The 18837-nt window shown below is 37.5% G+C and overlaps 1 protein-coding gene, 1 long non-coding RNA gene, 1 other non-coding gene and 1 pseudogene across 5 annotated transcripts; 2 read left to right on the top strand and 2 right to left on the bottom strand.

Moving 5' to 3' along the window:
- The first annotated feature begins 1929 nt into the window (after positions 1–1929).
- Positions 1930–18567, top strand: LOC146490012 (uncharacterized). Of its 2 annotated transcripts, XR_014858175.1 has the most exons (7): positions 1930–2012; positions 4656–4856; positions 6315–6373; positions 6945–7067; positions 8370–8451; positions 9912–10076; positions 18116–18567. It is a non-coding gene; the product is annotated as an uncharacterized LOC146490012 (long non-coding RNA). The 2 variants fall into 2 exon arrangements; XR_014858194.1 differs by lacking the exons at positions 6315–6373; positions 6945–7067; positions 8370–8451; positions 9912–10076; positions 18116–18567 and adding an exon at positions 5339–5459.
- On the bottom strand, positions 6972–7044 carry Trnas-acu (transfer RNA serine (anticodon ACU)). The gene has a single exon. It is a non-coding gene; the product is annotated as a tRNA-Ser (tRNA).
- Positions 13336–14736, top strand: LOC146490014 (52 kDa repressor of the inhibitor of the protein kinase-like). Its single transcript, XM_085087606.1, has one exon. It carries the CDS (start codon positions 13417–13419, stop codon positions 14734–14736), a length of 1320 nt encoding a protein of 439 aa, XP_084943732.1. The 5' UTR covers positions 13336–13416.
- On the bottom strand, positions 15539–17291 carry LOC146490013 (uncharacterized; annotated as a pseudogene). The gene is made up of 2 exons (XR_014857515.1): positions 16718–17291; positions 15539–16565 (listed from the first exon to the last, which is right to left on the bottom strand). The product of XR_014857515.1 is annotated as an uncharacterized LOC146490013 (transcript).
- Positions 18568–18837: the final 270 nt, after the last annotated feature.

The raw sequence follows: 18837 nt of genomic DNA, 5'->3' as shown, positions 1-18837 counted from the left end.
TTGGCTATTCATAGTGACACTAAAAATAGATGCCACTGCCCCTTTAAGCGCAAGCTAAATAGGGTAAAACTGGTTATACATCTTTTGTGCTCTCGTCACTTCCTTACGTGCGTTATAACATAAAAATTAAGGCTGCTTCTAAGTCGTGGCAAACCATGTTTTATTTTTCGGAAACTGAAGGAGAAGAAATCTCAAATTTGCTTTGTTTCAGCGTACGCATTGAAGTGACAACAGCACTCAAGTAGCGGTATCATATCATTTTAAATAAGGATCACCTACCTCAGGACGGCCGGTGTACTGCCAGCCAGTGTTTTCTCTACGCTGCCTTTTCAAATTAGAGAGATTTAGCTTCGCGTTTACGGCTAGCGCCAAATGGGAAACGTCAAACCGCTGTTTGTTCTAAAATGCATAAACTTGTGTTTCTCGTACTCACTTCTTTCTTTTCCGTGTTTGCTCGATACAGGCCCGTAGCAAGGGTAAAACAACTGAGGGGGCTTAGCAAAATGGTGAAACAAAACTACCACCCCCCCCCCCCCCCACTGTCACTCAATTAAAAAACAGACTGACTTGGGAGTTTAAGATGCAACGAGAACATTAGACTTTCTCAAAGTCGCTCGCTCGCTCGAGCTCTGACGATCGCGCTTCGCGCTCTCTAAGCTCGACTTGTAAGCAAGTTTACGAGAACATCAAAAAAACCCGGTAGATTTAGAAAGTAAGACAATAACTTTGCACCTGGCCCCAGTTGTTCAAAGGCCGGATAACTTTATCCGCTGGATAAGACACTCTTCAGCGTCTAAAATGTACTTCACGTTAAATGTTGTCCAAGGTTTTCGTACGTTCCCCAACTAAGCAGTGGTTAGAGTGTGCATATTCGCTTGTGCAGGAGGAAATACTGAAATCTTTGCACAGATTTAAACTGTTGGATAGTGACTTATCCACTGAATAAAGTTATCTGGCCTTTGAACAACTGAGGCCTGGATGACACTCTTAGGTACATGTTTTGCCTTTTCTTTAACGTGGACTACTACGCGAAGTTTCCTAATTTCACGTTTGAAGGACGACGTAGACAAACGACGACAAATTTTTCTTTCTTTTTTTAAATTTGGAATCGGGCAGTAAGAATCCGACTGCAGGAGAATTTTTTTCTCTGGTCTTGCGGACATATTTGTGTGACAACGCGGGAACAATAAATTGTTATAAACTAAGGACATTTGTATTGCTTAAAATGAGCGAATGTCTTAGAAAACAAGTAGTTTATTTCGACAGCTTTCACGGCTTCAGATTGGTTGATTTCAATCCATTTTGATTCTTATTTCCGATTCACAAGATAGGAGTGCCTGTTCGCGAAGGAAACTGACAGGTAGTAAACAGACTATTAGAGGTTGTGAAAAGGCACTTGCAGCGTCAGAATTCAACATTAATTTGTTTTAATTATATATATTTGGGCACATTGCCTTTTAACTTCCAAAAATTCTGGGGGGGGGGGGGCTCAAGCCCCACCCCCCCCCCCCTGACCCTCCCCACGCTACTGGCCTGTGATAGCTGTCACCGACTGAGTGGAGATAAGCTTAAAGCAAAAAAGGTTTATTGTTTTTCGTTTGCCGTAAACCTCTCTATTGTAGGTATACCCACGGTTGTCGGTCAGTTTGTTTTTCCTACGTTTCGAGTCTGCAACAATCTCGAATTCAACGTGGAAACTGCCGGTCTCTTCATCCACAGCAAGCGGCTCTGCTATCGACGATTCATCTGCGATAGACTGTGGAGCATCAAAAAAAGTATAACATTTCGTGAGAATTTTACAAGACACATGTATTCGATGGCTCAGGCTACATCCGGCCGCGCGTGTAAGAAAACTGGTGACTACTTTCGGTCGCATGTACAAGAAGTCTGGAAACTAATTCCGAGGCTTTCCGCGGTAAGAACAAAATGGCGATTTGTAGTGTCAAATTTCAAAAGAGAAAAGAACTCGAGTTTTTCGTTTTTCGAGGGAGGTTTATGGCTTTCTGTGTCAGGTAAGTTGACCTAGGATTGACAAGGGCTTGGCAAGGAAAGTGATGGACTGGAATCGTGTTTGTGTTTGTTTGCCCGGTGGTGATCAGTAGTCAAAACAACTACCACACTTAACTTTGATCCGTTTGATATATACTTGCTCGCAAGCACACAGGTTGGGATTCTCGCTTGTTTGCTCGAAAAAGCCATTTGTTTTCCTTAGCTAGTGTTTTTCGCTTACTGTTTAAACGTGCCAGTACGTTTGTCGTCAGTTATCTGAGTTGTTTTCCCAATAAAAATTTGCAGGAAAAGAAACCGAAGATTTGTGTAAAAGCATGTATGCAAATTAATCGGTGTATCGGGTTTGTCACGTTGTCAGGTACTGGGATTGCTGTTGATTGTTGTTGTTTCTCGCAAGGGACAAAGTGAAAACAGATAAAAAATAACAAATTTGCTGTTGAAACGACCTGTAATAAGATTTGTCATCAAACTTGTCAAATATCGACAGAACATATACACCCTGAATGTTGGAGCTGTCCTAGAAACTGGATATTTTCAGAATAATTTGAAATTCCAAAACCCTGTTTTAGAAAAAAATAATTTGATTCACATAAAAACACAACAATTTAATGGATCTTTTTGCTGTACTTAAACACAACTTTAGTAATTTGAAATATACATGTATTCTATGTGGATTTGGTCTAAAACTACAGTGGCATCACAAAAAGTTAATGAAATATTCTAGCCACAGAAAAAGGATTTATTCTACACTTCAAACAAAAAAAAAAAACTGAAAGACTAAAATTTCAATTTTTTTTTGGTTTTTTACTTTACTTGTCCCCTGGTGCCAAGGTGGCGCATAGGGCCTCCACATGGGCTTTCCAGCGATTCCTGTCTTGCGCTGCAGTGCACACCTCACTCCAGGACTGCCACCCTGCTTTGGACCTCTCTTTTTCTACCGTGCGCCGCCAAGTTGTTTTTGGCCGGCCTCTCTTTCTCCTTCCCTCTGGGGTCCATGTTAGGGCTGTAACACAGTCATTGTCAGGTTGTTGTCTCAGGATGTGTCCAATGAATCTCCATCTCCTTCTTCTTACTTCTTCACTCAACTTCTCCACGTTAGCCCTTTCCAGTAGCTCTCTATTACTGATCTTTATTATTTTATTTTTGGTTACTTCTCATCAAAAGACTCATGGGAGGGTATCATGACTGAACGGGAGAATAGGAGATCTTATTGATTGAAAACCAAGAATCTCAAAACTAAACTGGAAGAGTTGAAGAGGTCTGAATTACAGTTACTGATTCTGTTATGTTATTAAAGTCTGAGCATTGTGGCTAATAAATTACACTCTTTCTGGGCCTGTCCATTTTCCCTTAATGACTGTCTCAAACACAAACACAATCTTTAGTCTGCGATAACTGTTAGTTTATGCATGTACGTGCTTTGGAGTGACCTGCACCATTTGCAACATCTTACATTTTTGGTCAAGAGGAGAGAAGAATGAACAACAGAACAATGTTCCCAATAAAAATAATGCAGCTGTGGGTTACAAGGGTCCAGTGAAATTAAAGCTTTTGAAGGGTGCAGGTCTACTGCATGCTTTTGGACTGGTTTTGTGTCTGTTGCAGTTTCATGACATTACCCTCTAAGGCCTAATATCAACATACATGTACATGTAGGTATTTTCCTTTCTGTTATCTGTAGATTTCTCATGTGTTAGCTGGGAGAGGGTAACTTGTATGAAATATATATAAAATATGTGTTTCATATATTTAGATTCATTTATTCATCCTTCACGGGTGTATCCCTAACTCATTATAATGACCAGCTCCCAGTTTGCTTGATAGCTCAGTTGGTAGAGCACTGCACCCGCATCGCAGAGGTCAGGGGCCTGAATTTTTTCAGGATTTCTTTTCGCAACTGCTTAAGTTGCGTACTAACTGTGAGGATCTTTCTTCCATTTGATCTTTCATCCACAGTTCAAAATATATGTTTCATATATTTACATTTATTTATTTAACTGCTTAAGTTGCATACTTAAACTGCGAGGATCTTTCTTCGATTTGATCTTTCATCTGCAGTTCATAATAAATGTTTCATATATTTACATTCATTTATTCATCCTTCATGGGTGTATTACGAACTCACCATATGACCAGCTCCCAGTTGGCTCGATAGCTCAGTTGGTAGAGCACTGCACCGGCATCGCAGAGGTCATGGGTTCAAATCCCGTTCAAGCCTGAAGTTTTTTCAGGCTTACTTTTCACAACTGCTTAAGTTGCATACTAACTGCAAGGATCTTTCTTCTATTCGAAGTAACTTGCATGTTTGGTTAATGTACAAATATGATGTGACAATGTAAGGAGAAATTTCTTGTTGATCACTATAATTTTTAAGGGATACAATTATCAGGGGTAGACGTGGGGTGCTTAACCAGTGACCAGCATCTATTTTCTCCTCATCCTTTTTATTACTACTTGATAGAGCACACAGGTAATGGAGTGATAGAAGTTATCACTGAAGATATACCATTTCTTGATATTGAGTTCTCCCAAATAATTCCAAAAGAAATCTATACAGAGAAGTGTGGAGAATATGGACTTTGATACTGGGGCTTAAAGAGCTGACCAAAGAAACATTTAGCCTCTTTTTCTCACCCATTTGTCAGATGTCAGTCCCGCAGTTAATAGTACTTTGGTTTGATGCTCTAAAAGAAAATATGCTATGGCTTGGGTGCTGTACAAAGGAGGAAGAATCAAGATGTATGAAAAAAGCAACGGATGTACTACCATTGACCTTGGAACTTGACAGTGCAAAAAATTCAAAATGGGATACTGAAGCTAGGCAGCATGTGAGGAAAATGCCAATGGTGAGTTTACAGATAGTACTTGAACACATCTTTCAACTGTTTAAATTATTACTTTCATGAATGTTTTCCAAATGTATGTACCGGTATGGTGGCTACATTATTTTAAACCCTTGCTCAAGAATACATGTACATGTACTGCCAAATAAAGTGATGAGATTTCAAATTCCAAACACAGTTCCAGAACACAGGTTCACCTTTATTATGCATGGTTAAGTTTCATGGCTTTCATCGTTTCACTGAATTAAACTAATTTCAAAAGTCTTGGGATTGTGGAAGTAGATGTTGGAATCCACTCAGCAACAGCATACATGTATATAATATTGTCACGAACTTGCAAAAATGCAGGTAACATTATTTACATAAGGCATTGCAATTAAATTTGCATAAATTGGATATTTAAATTGAAGGGATACATGTTTGCCTGCTGACATGCATTCTTCATTAATTTTATTGTAAGTTAATTTTTTACTTCTCCTTTGTAGTTACAGACATCACCTGTTGAAGCCTTTCAGCTATTTTATTGGACAGCCATATAACCATTCGCAAAATTTAAGCTTGGGTTAACCTGCAATACCGGTTAAAAGCAAGTTGACAGTCTTTACTCAATCCTCAAAACTCCATATTCACATCTCGAGACGCGAGAATTCAGGATAGAGGATCAAGAAGTAAGGAGTTTTCAAATATGCAAACTCGAAAATCGAGAGTTGAGCCTCGAGTTTCAAAGATCTAGACGCAAGGGACTGTGTACTTACTATTGAGCGGTACTGTACATGTACATATACATGCAGTATTAAATTAAATTTCTCCTCACTCTTCTCCATGCATTTCTGATTGTACCAGTTAGGAGACTGTTTGAACATCAAGTTATTTGTAATTATTTGGCAATCATTTCTCTCATTGTCTGGCTAAAAGAAGGAGAGGCATGTAAATGACCTCGTTCTCAGGGAGATTACCAATGTGAAATGCGGTGAAACCATTGTGACGTAAAATTAATCTCTCTTACATCATCTCTCTATCATTACACATTTCGGACAGCGTTTCAATAATTAATCGAGGGACTGGTTATGCAACCTTTACATGAAAACAATGGTGCTGCAATTCATGTTGGAAGAGCTGCAACCGTGCGTAATCCTTTGTTTTAATGTTCACACTACAGTTGAATATCTTAACAGGAACGTTTCTATTGGTCAGTTGCTCCAACAATTTTAAAATCTATTGTTATTTGTGCACAGTCAAGGCCAAAAATGCTAACAATAACATATAACAAAGAAGTTTGTCTGGCTTCATAACCATTACCTTTTATTACATGTAACTATGGCATTTCTGAGAATTTATCTTCATGTACAATACTCAATTGTACTCGCCGTTCTATTCTCTGCCAACTCACCAGCCTAACCTCCAGAGGGAGTATTCATTTTTTTGTCCTTAGTTTTGTTCTGTTTCTTTTTCTCTCTACAGGCAGTGCTACACATGCATGTAATTGTGATTTACTGGGCAGTACAGATTGTTGTAAAATGGTAAGATTGTTGAATTTGCATGCACTCAACTAGTAAAAGCCAATTTTAAGCTCAGGTAAAGAAATTAGGCCAAGTCAAAATTGAAGGGCAAAGTTTACTGGAAAAATCATTGTTAGTAGTTATTACATTGTGAACAACAGTAGAATCAAAATTCACAGTGCACTAGACCAAGGTTAGCTAATCGTGCTTTGAACTACAGGGCCCTGTTCTAAATAAACAGATTCTCATACAGTAAGATCACAGAGGATAACGGTAGTTTCTCATAAAGTCCAGTTCATCACATGTATCATTTCACAATGTATTGCTTGGTAGCTCGTCATCTCATTTTATGGCACATTAAAAAATCAGTTCTTACTACCTCACTAACACGATTATAGTTGTCATACCTCTCTGCTACTTAAACAACTATGTTAAGCACAAAATATAGCGAACTCAGATTCGTGTAAGTATTCTTCACCAATGTTGTTACTGATCTCTAGTTGCATTACCCATCTTCTCAACTGAGCATAATTTTTGTTTTACCTTTCATGTGTTTGATATTTGCTTTGTTTTAAGTATGCAACTTAAGCAGTTGTGAAAAAAAAGTCTGAAAAAATTCAGGCTTGAATGGGATTCAAACCCACAACCTCTGTAATAGTGGTGCAATGCTCTACCAACTGAGCTATCAAGGCAACTGGGGGCTGGTCATTACCGGGTATGTGAATTCGCAATATACCCATAGAGGTGATGAGATGAAGGTGAAATGTATGAAATACATCTGTGTGAACTGCAGATGAATGAATGAATGAATAAACAAAGAGATCATTTTGGTTATGTACACTGTATGGGACTAAGGCAGTTGTGAAAAGAAAGCCTGAATATATAAATAAATTATTCTGGCTTAACCAGGATTTGAACCCATGACCTCTGCAATACCGGTGCAGGTACTCTATCAACTGAGCTGTTGAACCAATGAACTGTGGATGAAAGAATGAATAAAGGAGAGCACATTGCAGCTATTTACGCAACTCATCTGATAGGTCAGTTGGTAGAGTACTGTATTGGTATTGCAGACGTCATGAGTTCAAATCCCATTCAAGCCTGAATTTTTTTGAGGCTTTCTTTTTGCAACTGCTTAAGTTGCATATATAATTGCCGCCATGCTCTTTCTTTTTTTCATTCTTTCATCTGCAGTCCACATATTTGTATTTCATATTTTCACTTTGTTTCATGCAATCTATATCATTTTGGTGGGAGAAACAACACTTTAGTCATGCTTAACACCTAAGCACGGCAATCACAGCAGAAAAGTAAAAGGACAACAAAGATTTATTGCAGTCAAGAGAAATTGGTCTTGCATGAAGATGTTTAATAAACAGTTCAACCATTTGAGCTCTGTCTAGATAAGCTTACAAATTCACATTACTGATTTCATAACTTTTCTCCTTAGTGGGGAGTTTTGTTGGTGATTTCCTTTAGGTGATCATTTCCCAAATTCTGATAATGTCATTGCTTCATATACAGCTGTTATCCATGTATGCAAGATAACATGGGGATAAATTAACTAAAGGTTACCTAGATCACGAAAACAAAAACAGTTCATATAATGCTTTGCAGAATTGGAGTATGATGCACAAACTACCAGGTCACTGGTTGTTTGCCATATACAGACATTCCCATGGTAACCATAGTTTTTTTTTAAATTGTTGTCCCTACTTCCTCAAGGAAATTTCTGAAAAGAAAATACTTGTACCCTTTTGCTTGTTTCTACAGTTGTACAGTTTTTTTTTTACCAATTTTGATCTGGATGCCAGCCACTCCGTTTAGTCCCTAGCTTTTGAAGTAAATTTTTTTATGTGTATATCAACAACAGAATTTGTTGTGTGCCACTCACACAATTCATGGAGCGGACAAACCAGTTTGTTCACACACTCAGAAAACAACTAGTGGGAGCTACCAGCTCTGCATTAATGTGATAAAGGCCTGTTACAAATTTTACCCCTTTATATCTTTTTAGATGATGACGTAGATATGCACATCTACCTAACTGCAACAGTCAAGAGGACTACAGACATGTGGAAGAAGCCTTTTGGAGGCAGGTATTTTTCTTCATTGCTTTGTTTAAAAAGAACATGGGGTGAGTAAGGACACTTCCATTTTTCAACTCCCATACCCTTGCTCCAGAAACTCACCCATTCCTGGCTCCCATCTCTTTGCCCTTTTTTTGTTAAAAAAAAAAAAAGACAAAAAAAAAAAACACTAATTTGTAAGTCCGTGACCATCACAGTGACCTGTATACATGCAACTTAAGCAGCTGTGAAAAGACAGCCTGAAAAAATATTCATGCAGGATTGAGATTCAAACCCACGACCTCTGTGTTACTGATGTAGTGCTATTCCAACTAAGCTATCAAGCCAACTGGGAGCTACAATGCAGTCTTCATTTTTGTGAATTTGTAATATGCCAGTAGCGGTGAAGAAATGGAAGTGAAACTAATGTTAATGAAATTCATATAACAATTTTGAACTTTGGTTGAAAGAATAGATAAATGAGTGACATTGCAGTTATGCACACAACTTAAGCAGTTGCAAAAGGAACCCAATCAAGCCTGAATTTTTTGCTGCTGCTAAGTTTTGTACTTAACTGCAATGGTCACTTATTTATCTGTTCTTTCATCCACAGTTCAAAATATATGAATATTTCATTTATTTCACTTCCAAAGCAACACTAAGCAGAAAAAAAAACCTTCATGGAATAGATAATGTCCAAGGACAACATCTCTGCATTCTACGTTCAAAGCCAAACAAAGTGTACACATCGTACACTTTTCATTGAAAGCCTACACAAAATGGTACCACTTTATGTACCAGTGTGGGTCGAAGGTTTCAAATAATGGCTTTCATTATCTTTTATTTTCATCTAAGTACATGTAGCTCTGTCATTTCCATTTTCCATTTACTTACATTTTTGGTGGAATAAGGCTTCATTGAGTGTCTAACTACACTGTACACATTCAACAGTTTTAGGGGCATAGAAATTCCCAATAGAAATGTAGTAGGCAGATTTGAAAAGAAAAATACTATGCAACACTAAGGTACATGTACATTATTTTGTGAATACCAAAACCCTTTCTTTTTGGTTTTCTTGTCCAAATTACAGTGTCAGACTATTCTTATTTCCATGTAAATCCAACTGGAATTTGAACAACAAAGGAGGAATGATTCTTGTACATTCAAGGGAACTTGTCTGCTACGTTACACCACACCTAAACATAATGTCCTACCTTGGTTACAGCTCTCTTTAATAATAATAATAATAATAATAATAATAATAATAATAATAGTAGTAATAGTAATCTTTATTGAGGATAGCAACATCACAAAAAGTGGTTTACAGAAGGGTCAATTGCAGCCTAAAAGAAATCCATAATACATGTAAATTCTGTTGGTTGTAGTAAGCTTGCATACATCATAGTGATGGTGGCCCATTGATAAATGTAGACTTTCTTGTGATTTGTATTTACTACTTTTGTTAATATTGTATTGTTCTTTGTTTTTAGCAATCTAGGTTAACAGTGCCACCATAGTTTACATACATGTACATCGAGAAGAGTCTGCCTTTGTTTGCATTGATACTGCTTCAAATGACATGAATAGGACAGTGGACTCCACACATAATGCTAGCCCAGGTGGTGTGTACAACTCAATGAAGTATGGAGAGTACGGTAACATTTGAATGAATTGATGCATTATTTGAAAGTTGGTCTTACACAATGGATCAACAGGAGCAATGCTCATGAAATCTGTACATGTTCAATAAAATAGAGATTTTCTTGAACGTGACATACAATACATTTAAACCATACCATAACTTTTGTATATTCAAACGAATATTCATTTATTGTACATTCTAATTGAGCATAATTTCTTGCATCATAGCGCACCATAGCATGCATCTGTGTTGGAGCATGGCAGATTTTACTCAGTGCTTAGCTCAACCTATTACTAAATAATTCTTTTCCCCAAAATGAGCACCATGGCCTATCTTTTTTTATGTTGTCAAAACGTTTTACAAAGAATTACAACACAACAACCTTTATTTCCTCATGGCTAATTAGAAAAATTATTAGTTACATTCTTGAAGTAAAATCTGTGCTTTGAAGTGCTTTGAATAATTTTGAAGAAGCGATAGAGGGTGGAGGCCAAGTTAACCATCCTATTTTCTAGTTGGCCGCCATATGCATATTACATAACTAGTAATAGTTTTCACTAGAGCTGCCCCCGCTTTTGAAGATCTGTTTAACACCTGTATATGGTTTTTACTGGATATAAATACTGTGCATACGAATGTTAAAAAAAAAAAAACGTTTGAATATTGAAGTTAACATCCATGTAACTGGTTTGCATATTTCTCTGTAAATTTGACATTGAAATTTATTACATTCATACAGTTTTGTTTTGTGAAACAGCAACGTATTGTATGTATAATTACCTGCAATATATTATCCATAAATCAGTTGATATAAATGTATTACAATTGTAAAGTTAATATTCTGTGTAACAGGAATGTATTTTACGTTAAAAATTTGAGTAATTGTTGGAAAAAATCACTATAATAACCATAACAACAACAATAACCAAACTTGCAACAATGTATGAATCTATAAAAATATAATCATAGATCTGCAGTATATTCATCTATAAATCAGGCAATACAAATCTACTTCAATTGTACAATTAATACTTGTGTAGCAGGAACTTAATAAATTTGTGTGTTATTGACTTGTTGGGAAAAAATATTACTGACAATAACCATTGCAACAACAATAATCAGTTGTAACCATGTACAATGTATTGGTATAAAATATAATTATCTGCAATCTATCTATTTAGGCCTAAAGAAGGAAATATAAAGTCACTACAACCATGCAATCTACTTCTACTTCTACTTCTACTTCTTTTAAACAATATTTTGTATTATAATAGGATGTTTATTTCCTTGTGGAGAATTTTTTTAATCAGGTCAGAAATTTACCAAAAAAAGCTAACAATAAGGACAAAACAAATTCGAGTGATTTGTCTTTGTCTGCGAAATAGTTACTACTCCATTGTTTTGTTTGTTTAATTTTGACTATTATGCACTCAACAGATAATTTTTTTTTATACAAAAATTATTGTTTCATGGGGTAAGTTTAATCCGCTTCTTAGGTTTTTTAACAGTATCACTTGAAACGAGTGTGGTCACAGTGATTTTATTTGGCCGGTAAATAGTTACTACACTATGAGTTAGTATTACATACTTATTCCATTGCTATCTTTTGTTAAGTTTTGACTTTACGGACTGATTGTCAGATATTGTCTCACGGGCCAAGCAAAGTCATTCTAATATCATAAATTGTACTCTTTTGTTAAATTTTCACTAGTGTCTGTTCAACTGAACAGTTTTTTTTTTTTACCAGACAGTTACATGTAGCTGTTCACTTTTCCTGTGAAGTTAATGTATGGGCTTTCAGGGGTGGATCCAGAGTGGTTCAAGTGATGTCCAGAAATCACTCAAATTTTTCCAAACCTACGTTTGTTATTTCTCAGGTTCTTTCTTGTAGCTCAAGAAATCAACTATCCTTCTTGTTTTATTGTTTATTATGAAGTAAAACACAGAAAAAAGCATCGTATTTGGTTATTCCGTCGATTACACAGCAAACCCAGCCCTTCCCGAGCGAATTAGACGATACTCCGTTCGTGCACTTTTGTCTTTTGTCGAGACGTCCGAGTACAACCCCAAAAAAATTTCGTATGCACAACAGGACAAAATTTGTACGCAGTGGGTGGGACAGGGTGGGACTGAATGGTTTATGGATCTTTTCACAAATCACTCAAAACGCTCTTCGATTGGCCAGAAACATGCACATTGTCTTGCGAACTACTCAAACTCGGTTGTGATTGGCTATCCAGGCCACAAACTATCGTGGAAACTACTGACAATCGTATTAAAGGGAAGCATCTCCCCAAACGTCCTTCGTTTGTTCTTGCTCCGATTAGAGTTCATCTTTAACTTGCTACGAAGGAAGACAAGGGAATTTAAATTATAAAGCTATGGTTCGAGGCGATCCAGTTCGTCGAAAGGAGGACTGTTCTCAGTACGATGTTGGCTTGGTTTTCAAGGAAATCAGCTCATATTTGGACCAGGACAAGCTCAAGTTCATAGAGAATGTGTGGAAACCAGGTGACCTATTTGATTTCCCAGCGTCAGTGGAATGTTCGAATTCTAACCGTCATTTTGTGTGGAGCTGGCTGAAAAGATTTCCCTGGCTAGCATACTCTAAATATCTCGATGGTGCATTTTGTTTACCGTGTGTTTGTTTTGGAGTCCGGTGTGGGCGAAATACGAATAAACTAGACAAATTGTACAAGTCTCCACTCACAATTTGGACGTCCACCATTTCACGTTTTAGCAAACACGCGAGCGGAAAATGTGAGATGCATAATTTTGCAGTGATTGCAATGGAGAATTTTCTGAGAAATATGAGAAGAGAAGCGGTCCCAATTGATCAGCAGATCAACAACTACTCCAACAGCAAATCAATAGAAATCGTGAAATTTTGAAATCCCTTTTTAAAACAATAATTTTCTGTGGAAAAAACAACATAGCCCTCAGAGGTAGACGAGATGATGATCCACAAAATGCTAGTCTTGCCGGTAATTTCCAGGCACTGTTAGAATTTCGAATTGACAGCGGCGACCAAACACTAAAACATCACCTGGAAACTGCACCCAGAAATGCGACATATATCTCTAAAACCATTCAAAATGAGATGATTACAACTGTGGGTGCTATCATAGTGAATAATTTGTCACAGGAAATCAGGGATAGCAAATATTTTTCTATTATGTCTGATGAGGCAGCTGACATATCAAATAAAGAAAATCTTTCAGTGGTGATCAGATTTCTTGATTTAACCAAAACAGTCAGAAGAATTTGTGGGATTCTACCTTTGTCAGGATGGAACAACAGGAGCAGCTATCAAAGATTTAATAATTGGTGCTGTAGCTGATTTAGGACTATCTATGGATGACTGTCGTGGCCAGTGTTATGATGGTGCAGGCAATATGTCTGGGCGCTTGAATGGAGCTTCATCACTTATTAGGGCTGAACATGACAAGGCTATTTACGTTCACTGCATGAACCATAGGCTTAACTTGTGTGTTGCTGACACATGCCAATTACCACTTGTTAGAAACATGATGGATGTTGTAAGAAAGCTCTCAGAATTTTTTGACAATTCCCCGAAACGACAACAGCATTTGATCAGCAAGATTAGAGTATTGATGCCTGCTGCCAACCACTTTGTTTTGGTAAATGTGTGTCGAACAAGGTGGATTGAGCGTATTGATGGTATGGACCGAATTGTGGAGCTTCTTCACCCAGTTGTGGCTACACTTGAATACATTTCAATGAACAGAAATGCTCCTGGCCATGGCAACTGGAATCAAAACAGTAGAAATGATGCACAAGCCTTAATTAATGCAATCACATTTTCCTTTATTGTTACTCTTGTTATTGTCAGACACATTTTAGACTTAACCAGACCACTCACAGTCAGGCTACAAAAGAAAGCAATGGATCTTCTCAAAGCAAAAGAGGAAATTGTTCTGTTAAAATCAGCCTTAACAGATATGCAAACTGACATTGATACTAGGCACTATGCTCTCTATGAAGAAGCTGTTACCCTAGCAAGGCGTGTTTCAGTACAGCCAAGCATGCCCAGGATAATTCAGAGGCAAGTTCACAGAAACAATGCACCAGCCCCAACCCCTGAAGACTATTACAGGATCAATCTGACAACAGACTTCCTTAACCATGCTCTTGCACAACTGGACAGTAGATTTGAGGATGATGTTTTTGTGTGCTACAAAGGATTTTCAGTGATTCCTTCTATTTTGTTGGCTACTAACCCCATTTGGAAGGATAATGTTAGGGAGTTTTGTAACCATTACAGACATGATATCCCTAATTATGCAGGTTTACCAGCAGAGCTTTTGTTGTGGGAAACAATGTGGAAGGGGAAAAATGATAGAAGAGAAGACATCCCTGACAGTATAGATGCCACCTTGGAACAAATTGACAAGGGTGCTTATGTCAATATCTATACTATACTTCAAATCCTGATAACCATTCCTATTTCATCAGCATCTTGTGAAAGGTCCATCTCAACCCTCCGAAATCTGAAGACTTATTTGAGAAGTACAATGGTCCAGGATAGACTGAATGGATTAGCACTGATGCATGCCCATAGAGAAATGGAATTAGACCTTGAACAAATTATAGATTTATTTGCTAATTTACATCCTAGAAGAATGAGAATGGAAAATCTTTTAAATGGATAATTTTGCACCAGTCAGTCACTAGTGTTTCTAGAGTGCTTGTGAGTTATGTTCTATCAGGATGGATGTAATCCTTAAACTGATGGAGAACAGTACAGATACATAACTGGTGTCTGTGGTACAATTTAAGTACTAATATCTGGACAAAAACTCATTCTTCGAATAAGTTTATAGAGTTATGTTTCCACTGACACTGGGTGTTCAATAAGCTTAAATGGCTTTTACATATTCTCTCAGTCTGAGCTCATTGGACCACATCACTTTATACGCTGATCTATCAGTCTGAAAAAGGCAAGTATGATTCCAACTTTTCAGTTTTTGCTGTTACATTTTCATAACAATGATGTTTCCTTAATATTCACTAATTGTAATATTTTTCCTCCATTCCCAATATGAGCTTACTGAGATGATTCCCATTAGAGAGTTATTTCCACTCCCACAAGCATCCAAGACAGCAATCCAGGCAGCAGATCTACTTGACATCTTCAAAGGTAGCCCTAAATCGTAATTCACATGCTAGACTCCTTAGACATGGAAAGGCCAATTTATGTAAAGAGAAGTTACTTTACATAGTCAAATACAGTCTAACTCTATGGCTTAGTTTAATGTTATTCTGGTTTGTCTGTGTAAATACACAGAAATGATTTTTTGTACAGAATTATGCCTTTCTGAGGAGGTGCTGTTGATGTGTCTGAATGGCTTGAAGTGCTCTCAGAATGCAGGAAAATTGCATTCTGAGGGCACTAAATTTCAAATTTTCTTGGGGGAGCATGCCCCCAAACCCCCCTAGTTAATTTGCTGCAAATCACTCATGTAAAATCCTCGATCCACCCCTGGCTTTCATAGTTATAACAAGTTTGTTGTTCTGAGAAAGCTCAAAATCTACGTTTTCGAGCAACAGCAATTTTTCAGTTAGATTGTCAATCAGAATGTTGTCTTTGTACTGCAAGATGTCTTCTTGGAGGAAGTTCCCCACAACCTTTGGAAATGCTGTCACTGAAAAGTGCTGGTCCTGTTTTTCTACATGAAAGTTAATGTTCATTTCAATATAGCAGTTCTTCAGAAGCATTGCTCTGTTACAGTGTAGACAACAAACAATCTTGGACCCAGGGTTTTCACTAATTTCTTGCGGCAGTCTTTGTTGTTGCACACTGGATAGACAGTTGGGTAAATGTTCAAAATTTCAGGACAGCATACCCAGTTTGCTTGTTTGTGCGAATGCTCCACATGGGAGATGTACTGCTCTTGTACTTTCGTTATCGTTGTGTTAACTGTGGTGGCAAGGGGTTTTCCAAAATACTGCTTCAGCTTGCAGTTGGTCACAGTGTAGAATTGATTGTCTTCTATCTGCTGGATGTGACTATCCCAGACTGATAGATTAATAGTTCCAGTGGGGTCTGTTATTTCAGCTTCCCTTACCATTTTTGTTGCATGTTCTGGTTTGGAAGGTTCTCCAAGCCATTTAATGCAGCCAGAAACAGTAAAATTCCCCGAGTTGTGGTTCTTAAGAATGGTATCCACGGGTGTTGATGTCATTGGGCCAGTGGTTAGAATGGAAACTGGATGGAATGTGATGGTGCATCTTGAATAAGTGTTCCCTTGTTTAGGAACACCATGTTGCTTGATGCAACTTGTAGGTTGGAGAGTGTTACGGGTTGCTGTGTCGGCATCTCTTGAAGAAAAAGTTGGCGCATGGAAGACTCTCCTCTTTGCACCATGACTCTTACCAACTTAGTTTTGTTTTTTGCAGTTAGCCGGCTGATGTCAACGTACAGATTTCTGTAGGATTTACTTTCCTGTACCTCTCATGTCCTGAATGTATCCAGTGTAATCTGTTGAAGAGAAATAATCAGTGAAAAAAAAAATTAAATTCAGGACAAAAATGTAATGTTCTGTTAAGCAGAAATCTGCATAAGTAATAGAAGACATAACAGTAATAAATTATTAGTAGTATTAATACATTACATAATAGAGGAAAACTTACTTGTAGTTGAGCTTGACAGAGGTGTTGAGGTTGGGGATTTAGGGATCCCATACTTAGCTCTCTTTTCTGGGCTTGGGCTGGCAGAATAATCCATCTGTTAACTGAGAATTGAATGATTTGTTAGTGACCTTTACTACACTGATAAAACATTTAATTGACAAGTGTATACTTAAAAAATTTGAGGTTAGAAGTTTTGATGGTAATATTTACTTAATTAGTATGGTAGATACTGTAAAATGTACTAATGCAGTTTCACTACACGTTGTTTTCGTTATTATGCAGTCTTTTCTGCCAAAATGTTTAGCCCAGCTTCTTCTAACAAACGGAATTTATAATTTGATGTCTTCTTAAGGTGACTCGACCCAGTTATTTTTTGGTGGTACCCTCCTACTTTGAAGCTCTCTGATATCCCCACCTTTACTTTTATCGTAAGTCTAACACATAGAATGGATAACATATAGATCAATCTACAATATAGCAAAAAAAATTTGGCGATCGGAGTAAATGTCACGTGGTTATAGTGCCACGCCCTTTTGAGGTCTGAGTCGAAATTCTGCTGTTGCCGGCTTTTTTTCGTGAAAATCTCTTGGCTACACATAGTGTGCATTAGTGCCTTGTGCTGAACAGAGTTTCACTAAAACGCATAAACCCAATTCGAGAAATTCAGGGCTTTCCAAATTTAGGTCATAATTTATGTAAAAAGGCAAACTTTACACGATTATATCTAATAAAATATGAGATTTATTCCTTTATTTTGGAGATCTTTATAACAGATGGGTCCTTGCAAGTCAGCAAAAAGCTTTAGGGCCTTGTAAATGCGCGCGATTCCGAGCAATGCACACATATAGAAATTATAGTTTTAGCTATTTGTTGACGTTTGTCAGCGTTTAAGAGTACTTCTCACAAAAAAAGCATTTTCTTAAAAATTCGTAGTTTTTGTTCCTTCAACTTTTTTCAGGGCCACAATTGATTAACTAACTACCCGGATTCTGAATTTCATGGTCATTGAAACACTGTGACATTATCTTCTATAAGCCCAAACTTGAGTAAACATTGAAGGTTTTTACCGTTTTGGCTGAGTTTGTGCTTTGGGAGTTTTGTATTGTTTCGAGTCTGTCATGATACAGCATTCTTGTTCAGCACGCGTGCAATGACCACGCTTGGCTGACTTCCGAATGTTCACCGAGATTAATAATAAGTATTAAAAAATAGACGGGATTCCCGTCACGTAATGTCTCCGTCTCGGTGAGCATAAACAATCAAAAACTACCTGCGCCCAATTAGCTAACTGTAACTATAGCGTTTTCACATTAGGTCACAACAGCCATGTTGATGTCCCAAACTAACCCTCTGGGAAATGAACTGTATTTTTTATGCAAAGACTTTCTTTTGTTTCAGTAAACGAATATGGCCAGTAGTCATGTGAATGAAAACGCTCTATACTAACTATCCAGTTCCTTCATCATCTTTGCTCAAAGGGGCACCATCTGCCCCAACAGCTGCCCAAAACACGTTTTCCTCTTCATTAAACCAGTGCAGCAATGCATCACTTGAGTGGAATTGGAGGTAAAGGTCTGCCAGCCTCAAAAGAAGTGGCTCCAGTGGCCTATAAACTCCATGAACTGGTTCAGGAAACAGTTGAGCTGTGAGTGTTGACAAATCTAGCACTTCTCATATATCAACTGCATGCAGAGATGCCATTTGAGTTTTGTATGGGAGGATTTTTGGAATTGCCAACCCTGGCATGATTTCTGTCTTGCTGTTTTTCCTCTTCTTCTCAGCTGGCCCACAGCTGATGTCAGAACTATTTCTGATATTTGTGTATTTTTTCTTTCCTAAAAGACCACTTTCATATAAAACACGGATCCTTCGTATTTGACTTTTCTGACTTTTTTCATACTCACTGATCTTTTGTTATGTTTTTGTTAATATTGATTCCATACACGTATTTGAATGTTTAATGTATCCTGCCATTTCTGCTTCTGTTGTTGAATTAATCAAAGTTGTCCAAAGGCCATCATTTATTGACTTTATATTTTCCTTCTCTGGAGTAAAAGGATTACTTCCACAATAGATAGGTCTCAAAGCTTGTTCTGTTTTCTTCCTTCTTATACGAAACT

The sequence above is a fragment of the Pavona decussata genome, unplaced genomic scaffold, assembly GCF_977016875.1.
Source record: "Pavona decussata unplaced genomic scaffold, jaPavDecu1.1 SCAFFOLD_2, whole genome shotgun sequence".
Classification (NCBI taxonomy): Eukaryota; Metazoa; Cnidaria; class Anthozoa; order Scleractinia; family Agariciidae; genus Pavona; species Pavona decussata.
Note: the sequence above shows the minus strand (reverse complement) of the source record. Positions and strands in the feature narration are given on the sequence as shown.